Source organism: Pseudopodoces humilis, chromosome 4 (assembly GCF_049639895.1).
Source record: "Pseudopodoces humilis isolate 2021_Gansu_Grassland_sample_001 chromosome 4, ASM4963989v1, whole genome shotgun sequence".
NCBI lineage: Eukaryota > Metazoa > Chordata > Aves > Passeriformes > Paridae > Pseudopodoces > Pseudopodoces humilis.
The window spans coordinates 32,377,496-32,390,565 of NC_142203.1; the positions used below are offsets into that span (position 1 = coordinate 32,377,496).

Below are 13,070 nucleotides of genomic sequence, written 5' to 3' on the forward strand. Positions count from 1 at the left end.
TATTTTCCATATGCCTTACCATAGTTTCCCTGGGGATTTCACCAGCCACAGAAGTGAGACTGACTGGCCTGTAGCTCCACAGGTCTTTATTGCACAAGATCAATAAAGAATCATAAAACAGCTACGGTTGGAAGGAATCACAGCAGGTCATTTGGTCCAACCTCCCTGCTCAAGCAGGGTTATTCTAGAGCCAATAGCACAGGATTGCATGCAGATGGCTCTTGAGTATCTTCATTTACTGTCTTGGTTTGTAAAGACAGGTATCTGCTAAGGAAGGCAGAAACCTCCCTTGAAATGGAAAAATGTAAACCATCCCCCCACTTCTGAATTTTTATAATCTTGAAATCAAGGGGCTCTCAGGCAAAGATATGAGAATAGGAATAACAGTTTTTTGCTATGAAAATAAAAATGCAGTAGTACCAAAAACCAAAAAAAACCCCAAACCAACCAAAACAAACCCACTGACAGTCGGAATACAACCTGACACCCTGTTGGTCAGGGTGTTGGTAGGAGTCCAATTAAATAGTGGCTGCAGTCCTCCTGCAGTGACAGATGTGGTTCTGTTGAAGCGATGATCCTGTAGAAGGGCATCATTTTCCTCTGAAGGTCTGATGGTGTAGATGGACCCCTTTTCCTCTGACAATCCAATGGAGAAAGGCTGCCTTTGGTGCTCCAAGTCTCCGACTATATCCAGGTAGGAATGCTTGGCTCCTCCCCCTGGGTGGAGCGTCTCACAATGGGATGATATAATTTATGCAGTGAGACTCAATGGCCCATTAACAAATGATGTTCCCCTGGAGGGAGGATGGGCCGTGGAAGAGATAAAAGAACACATCTGGTTTTAACAGATGGTAATAGAATACATACTTTTGGTTACATCTTGCATTGCAACCCAAGACACTGAGGGAGACCCAACAAGCTCTCTGGGCAAACTGTTCGATGTGACCACCCACATATTAAAGAAGTTCTTCCTCATACTCAGTTGCAGCTTTTCTGCTTGCTTGCTCTAATCTTATTGGCATCACACAGATGAGCCTGTGTCCATCTTTTCGGCACCAACCCATTAGATATTTATAGGCATTCCTGAGGTTCCCCTCTCAGCTGCCTCTTCTCAAGGCTGAATGGACCTACCTCCTTCTTTCTGGTAAGAGAGATGCTCCTGTCCCTCAGTCATCCTTGTTGTCCTCTGCTGGGCCTACTCCAGCAGCTCCAAGTCTCTCTTTTACTGAGGAGCTCAGATTTGGAGACAGCACTCACCAGGGCTGAGCAGAGGGACAGGATCACCTCCCTCAACTGCTGACATGCTCTTCCCATTTTAAAAAGGGAATTGGTTTGAGGACATTCAATTGCTTCTGTAAGAGTCATGCTTTCCTTTTGCCTCTTCTGTTGATATTTCCTGGCGGGTGCAGAAAACACCGTCAGTGTCACTAGATCCAGGATGCTATTATGGAAAACGGAGAGGTAAACTGGAAGGTCTTTTATAGGCGGGGTTACTGCTTCAGCTGCCGGATGCCCAGCGTCACGACCACTCACAGACATGTATCCCATTGTTTCCGAGAGCAGCGTTCCTCCGCCCGCCAGGGGCAGCGGGCGGCTCCCGCCCCTCTGAGGGCGAGGGGAAGCGCCGCCTCCGCCGCCGCCGAGCGCAGCGGGGCCATGTCGGCTCCGCGGGCTGCGGCGCGGGAGCGCGGCCCGGGGCTGGGGCTGGGGCCGGAGCCGGGCAGCAGCACGCAGACATCGCACCGGCTGCTGGCCTACAGCGACGCGCTGCTGTCCATCATCGCCACCGTGATGGTGAGCGCCCGGCTGCGGGAGGGAGGGAGAAGCCTGGGGCAGCGGCGGCTGGTCCCGGTTTTCCGGTCGCGCCGTGCCCGTCCGGCTCGCTCGGCCCCCAAGCGGGGCCGCGACCGCCGCTGTCGCCCGGCCCCGCGCCCGCCTCACTGTCGCGACATGTCGGCGGCCGTGACGGGCCGGGCCGCGGCCCGAGAGCGGCTGTGATTCCCAGAGCTGCTCCTGGCTACGCGATCCTCGGGCACCTGAGGGGTGTGTGGTTCTGGGGAAGTGCTCAACAAGGAAAAGAACGTCTAATAAGTGCTAATAAGCATTCTAATGTGCTAATAAGCGTTTTGTTATTTCAGATTTTGCCGGTGGCTCACACAAAAATACATCCTGACCAGGTATCGCGTGCCGTTTGTTGTTCCTTGTGCCCTCCCAAGTAGATGTAACATCCTCATTTTGCACGCCTGCTTCATTTCGAGCTAGAGGCTTTCAAAAGCAGAAGCCATTAAGCAACATTAAACCTAACAGAAATTTCACATAGGGCGAGGAGCTGGTGAACTTAGGGTGTAAAACTTTTAGATGAAGATTTGTGTTATATGCAGATTTTGTGACATAAAGCCTGAATGAGCTGTATGTTGTAGGCCATAGATTATATCTAGTTACATTTCTATGAAAAATGAATTTCCCATCTGACCAAAACATCTTCTAGAAAACATCTGTTCTTGGTGATAAACCATCCCTGAGAGAAGCCACTTACATAGCAAAATCTGAAAGCTACTTTTAAAGTCAGTTATTATATAATAAATATAATTTGAATAAATGAAAGTGGAAAAAGAAGGCTGCATTAAATAAATTAATTCTGAGAATACCCAGGAATTTTAGGAAATACTAATAATTTTGAGAACATTTACAGGTTTTTTCTTTTATCATTTTTTTATTTTTCTACTCTTAAACAGACCTAAATCTTAGTTTAAGAAGCTCAGATAAGATCTGTAACACAGCAAATATGAGTCTGTTTAAGCCTTTGTAGTGGTTTTTGCAAAATTTGCTGAGGTTAAGCCCTTTTCTTTCTCCTTATTAACAATTGTCACATGAAACCTCTGCAATGCTTCTACTAAAGAAGTCAGAGCTGTGCAATTAAAAGAGTTATATTGTATGCAGTCCTCTGAAATGCATTATTATAGTAACAGTGATGAGGGAATGCATAAATGAATAACAAGGTGAATAGAGTGAGAGCACTGGGAAACCCTTTCACAGATTGATGAGATGTGTTGGTACATCAAATGCCGTATTTCAGCCTACTTAACAAGTTCCTAATAAACTGGTTTCTCTGCAATGTATTAAAGAGATTGTTGAATGGGAACTGCATTCTTGGGAGGCATTTTCCAAAAATGTATTACATTACTGTGCATCTCTTTTTCAGATGTTGGTAATAATTTTGTAACATAATATTTAAATTTTGTTTCCTTGGGTGTGGCTTTCTGTTTCAGAAATTAGGTGAAAGTGTTCAGCAGCTTCTTCTAGCAAAAATTGCGGTCTACTTGATGACCTTTTTAATAGTCACAGTGGCATGGGCAGCTCATGTAAGGTAGGAGCACAGTATTTAAATCTAAAGTTAAAAGCTAGAAAGTGCAGGAAATAACCATGTCTCTGATGTACTTCTGTCTTGCTGTCAGACTTCTGAATTGCCTTTTGTTGAATAATATTAGAAAATCATTGTAAAAAAATGCTACCCTTAGCAGTAAATAGATACTCTTACACCACTGCCATAGTGTTACAAAGAAAAACAGACTTTATATATATTTTAGAATTACTTTTAATTTTATCTTGAAGGCTAGATGGAATTTGACTTCTAATTATGATGAATAAACATAAATTTGTAACTTGCATGCTCCACAGCAAAGGAACTGATATTGTACATGTGGCCTAAAGCTCATCTCAGTCCTCAGCAGTGGTTGTCACAAAATCAATTGTCATGTTGCAGATTCTGTACTTTATAGAGCTGAGGACACCTCCACCGGCTGTGTCTTGGTGGTTAAAAAGAAATTGGCATGCAGGCATCATACTGGAGCCAGGGAAGTTTTTGTATGAATTTTGAAATTTACAAATATTACTATGCAAGTGGATTGGCTGCATTCCAATAAAGGTGTGCAACCTGTAATTCAATACTGGAAGCTGATACCTCACATCCATTCCTTCATCACAGTGCTTTTCTTCGCTTGTAAGTAAATGCTGAGGTAGAGTCTCAGGGTTTTGTGGAGGGTGATGGATGCTGTTGGTTCTAAGTGACAGTTTCATGAATGAGGAGTTTCATTAACAAAATCAGGGGATGTTTGCAAAGGAAAGCTTTTTCTTTGGGTGCTGTCTCTTCAGAAGAAATTATTCTAGGCCTTAAAATTTTGAAAATACTCTGCCATTCAGATAGAAACCAGGTTCTTAATAACTGCTCCATGATTAAACTTGATTGTATCTTGCTTTTAAAAGTTTTCTAACAAATTACTTTCATATTTGAGCTACATGAGTTTTGGTAGCACTTGGAATAGTGTATTAATTCTGAGGCAAAGGAAATTGGGTTCTCCCATACTATCATAAATGTACAATTTATATGTAGTGTTGTAAAATGTACTTTGTGAGTTAGCTTGTTCGTTATAACCTTACTTTGCCTTGACAGGTTGTTTCAGGTGATAGAGCACATAGATGATGTCCTGGCTCTTCTAAATCTGGTGAGTCTTGTCAGACAAGCTGGATGGTTAACTAGCAGATACAGGTCACCTAAGTGTGTCTGTGAATATCCAAAAGTTTCTACGTTAAATAGCATTATTCTGACATACTTCCAGGTCAGGAAAATACAAAGATCTTCAGTTTCAATGCGACTGATTGATAAATAACTTGCTTTTCAGTTGCAAATGTTCTACTGTAAAGCAAAAGAAGCTCTGCAGCAGGTTAGTCTGAAGTTCATCTGAGGGAACTGAGTATTTTTACAGTGTTGTTTTAAACTTCATTCTCTGAAAGTATGCAACCACACAGTTACTCTATTTTTGTTAATAAAACCACTGTTTGAGCTCCATGAGATAACACTAGAGGAAAATATTAGAAGAATAGCCTAAGACATCTAATTCTTACCTAATGTAGCTTTCAAGCAAATGGCATTTTCTTATGCTTTTGTTTGACTGGGGTTTTTTTAATTTTTTCTTTTTTAGATATGAAATATTTACAATCAGATATTAATGTTCTTGACAAACCATAAACACCTATTTAGAAAGTGTGGTATATTTGGCATTGCTACTTTCGAAATAAGTCTCTTAAAAACCATAACAAAACTTTTACCTGGGGTATTGATAACGAAACCAAAGTTTTGTGTTTTCTAAAATACACTTGTAAAATTTGAATAGATCACGGAAGATGTGTTCAAAACCAGCCATTTGTTGTAGTCTAAACTGAGAAACATTAGAAACATGGGTGTTTTTCATTATGCAGCACAAGCATTTGATCTTCTTGTAAAATACAAAGCAAGCAATGTCCTCATTGAAGATGTGTCCAGAACATACATAGTGTTTCAATATGCTTTTTTCTGTTTTAGGCTTGTATGATGATCATAACCTTCTTGCCATATACAGTAAGTCATTTTCTAAAATCTGACATATGTTTGAATTACAGTGTTTGTGTCTTCATTTATTTGGAAAAACTTTACCAAAGTATTCAGGAAAGTGTTGTTATACTACAAACCCTGAATCCATTATTGTAGTTAAGTGTTACTTCTTTAAAATTCATGAAGCTATTTTATAACTTTCAAATATTGCATGTTTTAGACCTGGCAGAAAATGGGTATTCTAGAAACAAAAATTACAGTTATGCAAAGTCATAGTATCATAGAATAGTTTGGGTTGGAAGGGGCCATTAAAGGTCCCATAGTCCAGCCCCTGAAAAGACCAGGAACTGCAGCTGATGAAGTTGCTCAAAGACCCATCCAACCTCACATTGTATGTCTCCAGGGACTGTGTATGTCTCCAGCTGTGCCAGTGTTTCACCACCCTCATGGTAAAAAAATTCCCATGATTTCGTTTAAAAAAGCAACTGTATTGAAAAAGGTCCAGGTTATCTGATTTTTGGTAAGATAGATAAAATGGTGTTTCAAACTCCTCTTTACATGGCAGGACTTTTTCTTTTTGTAATTTAGACTGATTTTGTGGTGTAATTTCTGATTTGCTCTGCAGGGTTGATTCTGGCAGCTGATGGTTTGTGTTTAAAATCTGCACAATTTTTGGTTATATGACCTCAAAAGAATATTTGCAAATGAATACTATATTAACAGAACAAAACAGTTGCTTAAAATTCATCTTGACTGTTGTATGTGTAAGACAGGCACATATGTAAGGCATATATGGCTTACATTTAGTATGCAAAAAATAAGGCTGTGGTGAGTAAGATGATCTTTATCAGCAAGAGAACATACTTCTAATTTTGCATTGAAGCTGAAATTATTTTTTGGAAAGCTATCAATGTTACCTTAATACTACACCCTGCTTTTCTTTTTTCTTTTTCTTTTTTTTTTCTTTTACTTTTTTATCCTTCCCTAAAGAAGCTGCAGAAATTAATACAACAGGGAGCCATGGAGGTAGACAAAATAAAAGATTCAAAAAGGTATCCTAATATCAAGAATTTTCACAGCTATGACATCGTACCAAAATCATAACCAGTTAAATTTTATGCTCACATACAAGCCACTCTGTAATTAATATGGAGGCACAGTGCCAGAGTGGCTAAGGTTTACCACTGTCAACATCAGAGCAAAACCATCTCTCTAGATGGGATGGGATGCTTGCATGTATTTGTGGCTAGAAATGGCATTTAATGGAACTATGATGTAATGCAAATTATTTAGATTTATGAGTTTCAGTATTGAATGAAGTGTGCTTCTGTTTCTCTACTGTTAATCGTACATTGCTTCTTAATTAAATATATGATCTTGTTGATTTTTTCCAGTTTTCCTTAATGGCCTCCTTTCCAGGTGTACCTTTTGGCATCTTCCTGTTCAGTGTCTGTGCTGTTGTCATTGGCCTTATACAGGTATTGGAGCTATCCATTTACATTTTCACTTTTAAATAGATTTTCTTGTGTAGAACTGAAATTGAGTTACTTAGTGAGGAGCATAAATTGCTAAATGTGTTATTTGTATACCATTGTTTTTCAAAGTTGTGCCCCATTGTGATAATACAGTATCTGTACATAAGACAAAAGATCACTGTCCCATGAAGCTGTTTATGCAACTAAATCAGCTGATCTCAATGTTCGTAGAATTCCTTTCTCACTCTTTGCAAAAATGCCTTGGGGAAAGAACAACTACTTTTCTTGCTGATGTCTTTCTGAGCTGTGCAGCAGTGGGTGAGGGAACACAGGCTTTCAGCCTCAAGTCCAGCAGCCCTCTTGCAATTGCTTTGTTGCTTTAAGTTCCTTATTACAGAGGTCTTCATTCCTCTTCATTAAGGATCAAAGGTCATGACAGGCTCTGTGTGGAGGAGACTAAAATCTTCACATGCAGTCTATTGTCAAATCTCAGAGTTCCTAGGACCAACCTTCCATATGGGGGTGAAGAATAAGTTTGAAAGTGTTTTGGAATGTGTTGATTTATAGTTCTATATCTTATATGTAATAAGTTCAGTAATGCTCTTTGCCTTGCAGGCTGTGATAGTAGCATATGGATTCTATCACCCACACTTACTGAATCAACAGATACAGGAGTCTGAAAATCAGAATTTCTATAAACGTCATATCTTAAAGATTATCCTAAGAGGACCAGTTCTATGTTTTCTAGCAGCCATCTTTTCTTTTTTCTTTATTCCTTTGGTAAGTTCTCTTAATTTAATGGAAAACTTTGATGCAGCAGTTTATATGAGCCGTCTTCAGGACTGTGTATGAAAATAATGATGTCCATGTTAATTATGCAGACTTTCTCAATTGCCAATTCTAGGGTGTTGTAATCATGACTGCTATTTTGCAATGAATGTACTTAATCACATGTATCAACCTGTAACTTGATCCATGAGTTCGAATAGTTTAAAAAGAATATTCTGCTACAGTATTACTTGCTATGCCTGCTTTTTTTTTTTTTGTTTGTTTCAAGCAGGTCTTCTAAACCCTACCTTAGTATCTTCTGCATCAGAAATAGTTGAGGTAATATGGAAGCTCACATGAAATGATCACTACATTGCAGAAACTGAAGAAGAGTGAATGCAATTGCTGCACTAACTTAGGGTGTATGTAAGAGCAATCAGAGTAGGGAGACCAGTTAGCTCACCTGCATCTCAAAGCAAGACAAGTTTTGTCTAAGGACTGCTTTTACACAGCCTTTTTCTCTTCCATCTTTATTTGATGTCAGTGAGTTGCTCCTACTTATTAATAGCTTCAGCTCTTTTCTGGAACCCCTATGTGGAACTGAAATCTAGTTTTTGAATGTATTCTGAGCTTCCATTCCTCTTGTTCTTTAGGAAAAGATGGATTTAACTGAATTTTGAGAAAGACTCCACAGGAATTAGCAGTATTTAAATAATCCCCAGGTTTATGAGAAATCAGGTTGCTCTTGAGGAAAGGAACAGTTATGAGCCCAAACCTGAAAAGGCCTAGTTTTAAATGAAAATATGTTTTACTCTTTTTCCTCACTCCATTCACTGTAGTTTGGTTGTTTCTAATATTAACAATGGTGAAATTAGTTTCCTGGTTGCTCCTATGCTTACCTCTGTGCAAAACCTGTGAACCACTTAGGACCCACCAACATGGTTTTGAGACACAAATAGTAGAAGCTTAGAACATCATGAATTGGAAGGACCACTAGGATTTTGTGGGCTAATTCTTCAACTTCCAAAGCAGTTATTCTCTGCTTAGTTTGTTAGCAGAATTATTTCCCTGCTTGTTTTAGTTTGCTTCATTACTGGTACTAAATTAGCTAGGAAAAAGCAATACTACACATTGGTTCCACATGTAATATTCAGGAGGTGCATGAGCATTTCAGTTGAGCTTTTTTGTTTTTGAAAGTCAGGATTTCTTTTTCTCAATGTGATTAGTTCTATGATTGAGAGTTAGAGTTTCATATTAAATCTGGAAGGTAATTTATATTTTGACAACTATATTTAAACTGTTCATCTTCTTCTCCCAACAGTCTTACGTACTTCTTGGACTTGTAATTGTTTTTCCTCATCTCACTCGATTAATTACATGGTGTAAAACCAAAGTTCTTGGTAAGTAACAAAATTCTTAGGCATATGTTCAGAATAGGCTGTCAACATGTTATGCAGGCAGCCCAGAATGAAGTGATTTCAGTGCTGCTTTCATTTTCATTCTCGGTACATAGTGATTTTAGGGTTTATTGATGTGCTTCTAAACAGTGTCTCCCTTGCTCCCTGTTTTCCCATAATTTTGATGAGATTTGCTTAAGGCACAACACATTTAAAGATAATTTCCCAGTGCAAAACCTTTCTGGTTTGTCTTGATAGTTCAAGTGCATGCAGACACATGTAGGTATATGAATGATGGCATCAGGCCGTCTATCCCTTTTCCCTCCTCAAGAGGGAGAATGGAGATAGAAGAACATAAGGAAGCAAACTCTGTGCCTTCATCACTGTCTTCCCTGCAATGCTGAATAGTCACACATTTTCAAACAGGCAAGTGCTGCACCTGTAAATCAAACTTCCTCACAATAGTCAACTGTTCAGGGTATTATATCTTATTAATCTAACTACTTGTTTCCTGTAATTACACCTGCTTTGCACTCCTGTGGAACCTTAACCTTTTTCTTTGTCCAGTCTTTACACCTGAAGCAGTGTATTTTGGCTAGCTAGGCAGTTCTGCATTCAGTGTTTAGAGATGGATTTGACATTTCTTATAAAAGCTACACCTTTTGACAAAAGGCTTGAATTATTTTAAATGAGGTAATCCGATATCCCAGTTCAGCTCCCATGCTCAAGACAGGTTTTTTTCTGCCATGTAGTATAAGTTCTCCAAGCTGTAGAGGCCCTACAGCTATTAGGGCTTCCTGAGGTGCAGCATCTGATTTGTTTTGTTCATTACAGCTTTGAGTCATTATTCACTTGGTGGAAATGGTTTGCCATACAGTTTAAAGGACAGAGATTTTTTTTGTTGTTGTTCCTGAAGCAGTTGTTTTGAAAGAAACCAATTTCAGGTTTGTCAAAATGTCAATATGTCAAAAAAAGTGAGTCAATGACATGTGTGGATGACTGGCATCCTTTTGTCTAAAGAGAAATTTTGGCAGATGGGGAAAAAGGGATGTCACAGTAGGTTGTTGAACTACCTTATTTTATACTTATTTTCATTATTAAGCCTCTGGGTTTGTTTCCAGGTCAGAGAGGTGAAGAGGAGGAACATCATAGCTTAGAAACCTTCACTTTTTACCTCAGTGAGCCTCTGAGTAAGGAACGAGTAGAAGCATTCAGTGATGGAGTCTATGCCATTGTAGCAACTCTGCTCATTTTGGATATATGGTAAGGCTTTGTGCTAGTTCTTACACTTCATCTTGTTAAATATATTAACTTTTGTCTGTATGTAATATTTGAGGAAACAAAATTAATCAAACATTGTCTTTGACTTCCAAAATCTGCAGCACAGTATTTACTTTAAAGTATGATTTTCTGTAAGGACACAGAGCACAAACCAAAGATACCTCTGACACCCACATTCCAGCAGTAATGATCATCAGTGTGCGTAATATGTATTGGGGTGTAGAGTCTTGAAGAACAGTTTCCTTTTTTGTTTAGTTAAATTTTCAGATGAAAGCCTTTTATCAATAAAAGCTGTTTAGTCACTGTAGGGACTATTAACCCAAAGGAATTCCAACCTGCATTCAGATTTCCTTTTATATATGATTTCTTTGCAGAGCTGTTATTTGAAACAGTTTCTAAATGATAGATTTAAAAAGTACAGAGTGGATTCTTGTTGTTCAGTACTTGCTCAAACTAAAGCAGCATAGTTCAGTCTTGCTCCAGATGTGTTTTTATAACAATAATATGCAGAGTAAAGTAATTTTTCTCTCCACAGTGAAGACAATGTTCCTGATCCTGGAGAAGTTGAGGAGAAGTTCCATGGCAGTCTTCTTGAAGCTTTAAGTGAATATGGGCCAAACTACCTTGCTTATTTTGGCTCATTTGTTACAATTGGTCTCCTGTGGTTTGTCCATCACTCTCTTTTCCTTTATGTAACAAAAGCTACCCGATTAATGGGACTGCTCAACATACTTTCATTGGCTTTCATTGGTGGGCTTCCACTAGCTTACCAGCTGACCAGTGAATTTGCAGAGAAGTCTCATAATGAAATAGAAGCCATTCAGGTCAGCTGCGTTATCACTTTCTTTGCCAGCATATTTCAGTTTGCAATATGGACTACAGCCCTCCTTAATGAAGAGGAAACTTTGCATGCCTTTGCTAGGTATGGTGGCAAGGAGCATGCCTTCATGTTTGCCAAGCTGGCTCTCTACCCCTGTGTAAGCCTAGGGGCCTTCTTTCTAACTTGCTTGTTAAGTGAATTTAGCACAGCAATTTTCCATCTTATGCAGATTGTAATCCCATTTGCTTTTCTTGCCTTACGCATTTTTGTTAGAATTTCTTTAACTGCCATAAAGTCTGTGATGTCTCTCTCCAGACACAAGGTTGTATTGTTAGAAGAGGAAGAGGCATGTTTGTCTCCAAATGAAACAGTGTCCTAAATTTCCGCACAGTGCATGTGAAGTTACAAGATCAACTTCAGTTCCTCTGACTCGCATTATATTTCTGTGTGGATTATATTGATGTAAACCAAAGCCTGTATTGACCATAACTGCGGCATATTTATGTTTAAGCTGGTCATGCTCGAGACCCTTTCTCCAAAATCTGCTATTGAAAATATTGGGTAAACAGGGGATGCAAAGAAAAGCATGTTCCCCTTCTTTTAGGGTTGCCCTATAGGAAAAATGCTGCTTGACATGTAACTACAGCAATGATCGATTAAAAAGTGCACAGACACCCAGCAAAATGGCAGCAAAAACACAGGCATAGAAGTGGGTTGAGCTTCTGTGTAAGAGAATGTGAGGCATGGAAAACATGGAGACCTGAATTTCTGGATGGCACATCATAGTAGAACATACGTGCATACAAGTTACTGATTTCCTTTTTTTCCCCCTTTTTTCTTTTTTTTTTTTTTTTCTTTTTTCGGGTTCTTTTTCAGTGGTTACACTGTCTGTTCTGCATAATTACAAACAGGGGATAGCAGTTGGAAATCTAACTGTGTTTGAGTTGCTCTGTGTGTGAGTTTAGATTGGAGTTGCAATTGTGATAGCAGTCTTCCAAGCCACCTGAACACAAGTTCTTTGGGCATATCCTATTCTTTTTTTAAAAAGGATCTAACAAATGAGGATTCATGTGCGTTTGCATCCAAGTTTTAACTAGCTTTGATATTTTCTGAGGGAAAAGAGCTCTGTGATTAGACATAAGTTTTTTTTGTGTTTTGCAGAAACTGCTCATCTGAAGTGTTCATATTTCTCAGGCTTTTTATGTCTGTTTTATGTCTGTCAATGGAACATCCTTCTGTTACTCAGAAGGCATGGTGTCATATTCAAGAAGAGTATGAGATTGCAATGTGTGGGAGTTCCACATTAGGTAAAGGAGTTGAGCTCCTTTAGTTGTGGACAACTAAAGGGTCCCACAGATTTCTGTGTCTCAGGAAGACAGCAGAAGAAACTAACCCCTAGAAGTTCCTGTCCTTGATATGTTGAATTGTTTTATTTACACTTACATGCAGCTGGATAACTTTTGTGCTTTTCCAATCATCTAAGCTCTGGCTGCCCTAGAAGCCATTACATTGCCTTTGGCAGAGTGATTAATTTGTATCTTGAATTGTCTTAGTGCCTGACAACTTTAATGCCATAATTAAAGGCATTTGGGGAATTTTGCTGTTCATCATTAAAAAAAAAAGTGGCAAAATATGCCTGAAGAAATTATATGTGAAATCAAATTCAGATATCTCGTTTCAGTTGAGATCAGTCTTAAAAGCACTTGTGCTTTTGCTTTGAAGCACCTTGATACCGAATACGTAATTGTGAATATTACATACTTCTTGTGAAGAGTATGTTCAGCTATTCAAGGGGATTTATACCTAATTGTGGTTAAATTACTTATATTGTGTTGTGTATAGCAGTTTTTCTGATACTTAATGAAAGCACTTTTCTGTATGGTTTTGTTCCTAATGTGCAGCAGATACATAGTAAGTAGTGAATATGTGTATTTGTAATAAATTGCAATCAGTGAAAAAAA

At 38.9% G+C, this 13,070-nt stretch overlaps 1 protein-coding gene across 2 annotated transcripts; it reads left to right on the forward strand.

The window, feature by feature from the left end:
• The first annotated feature begins 1,645 nt into the window (after positions 1 to 1,645).
• TMEM175 (transmembrane protein 175) lies at positions 1,646 to 13,070 on the forward strand. 2 transcript variants are annotated; one of them, XM_088054572.1, is made up of 11 exons: positions 1,646 to 1,794; positions 2,139 to 2,177; positions 3,270 to 3,367; positions 4,451 to 4,502; positions 4,680 to 4,721; positions 5,360 to 5,395; positions 6,763 to 6,846; positions 7,459 to 7,623; positions 8,933 to 9,011; positions 10,130 to 10,271; positions 10,825 to 13,070. In XM_088054572.1, the coding sequence occupies exons 1-11, from the start codon at positions 1,657 to 1,659 to the stop codon at positions 11,486 to 11,488; spliced, it is 1,539 nt and encodes a 512-aa protein (XP_087910698.1). In that variant the 5' UTR covers positions 1,646 to 1,656; the 3' UTR covers positions 11,489 to 13,070. The 2 variants fall into 2 exon arrangements, with proteins under 2 accessions (XP_087910698.1, XP_005530968.1); XM_005530911.3 differs by lacking the exon at positions 4,680 to 4,721.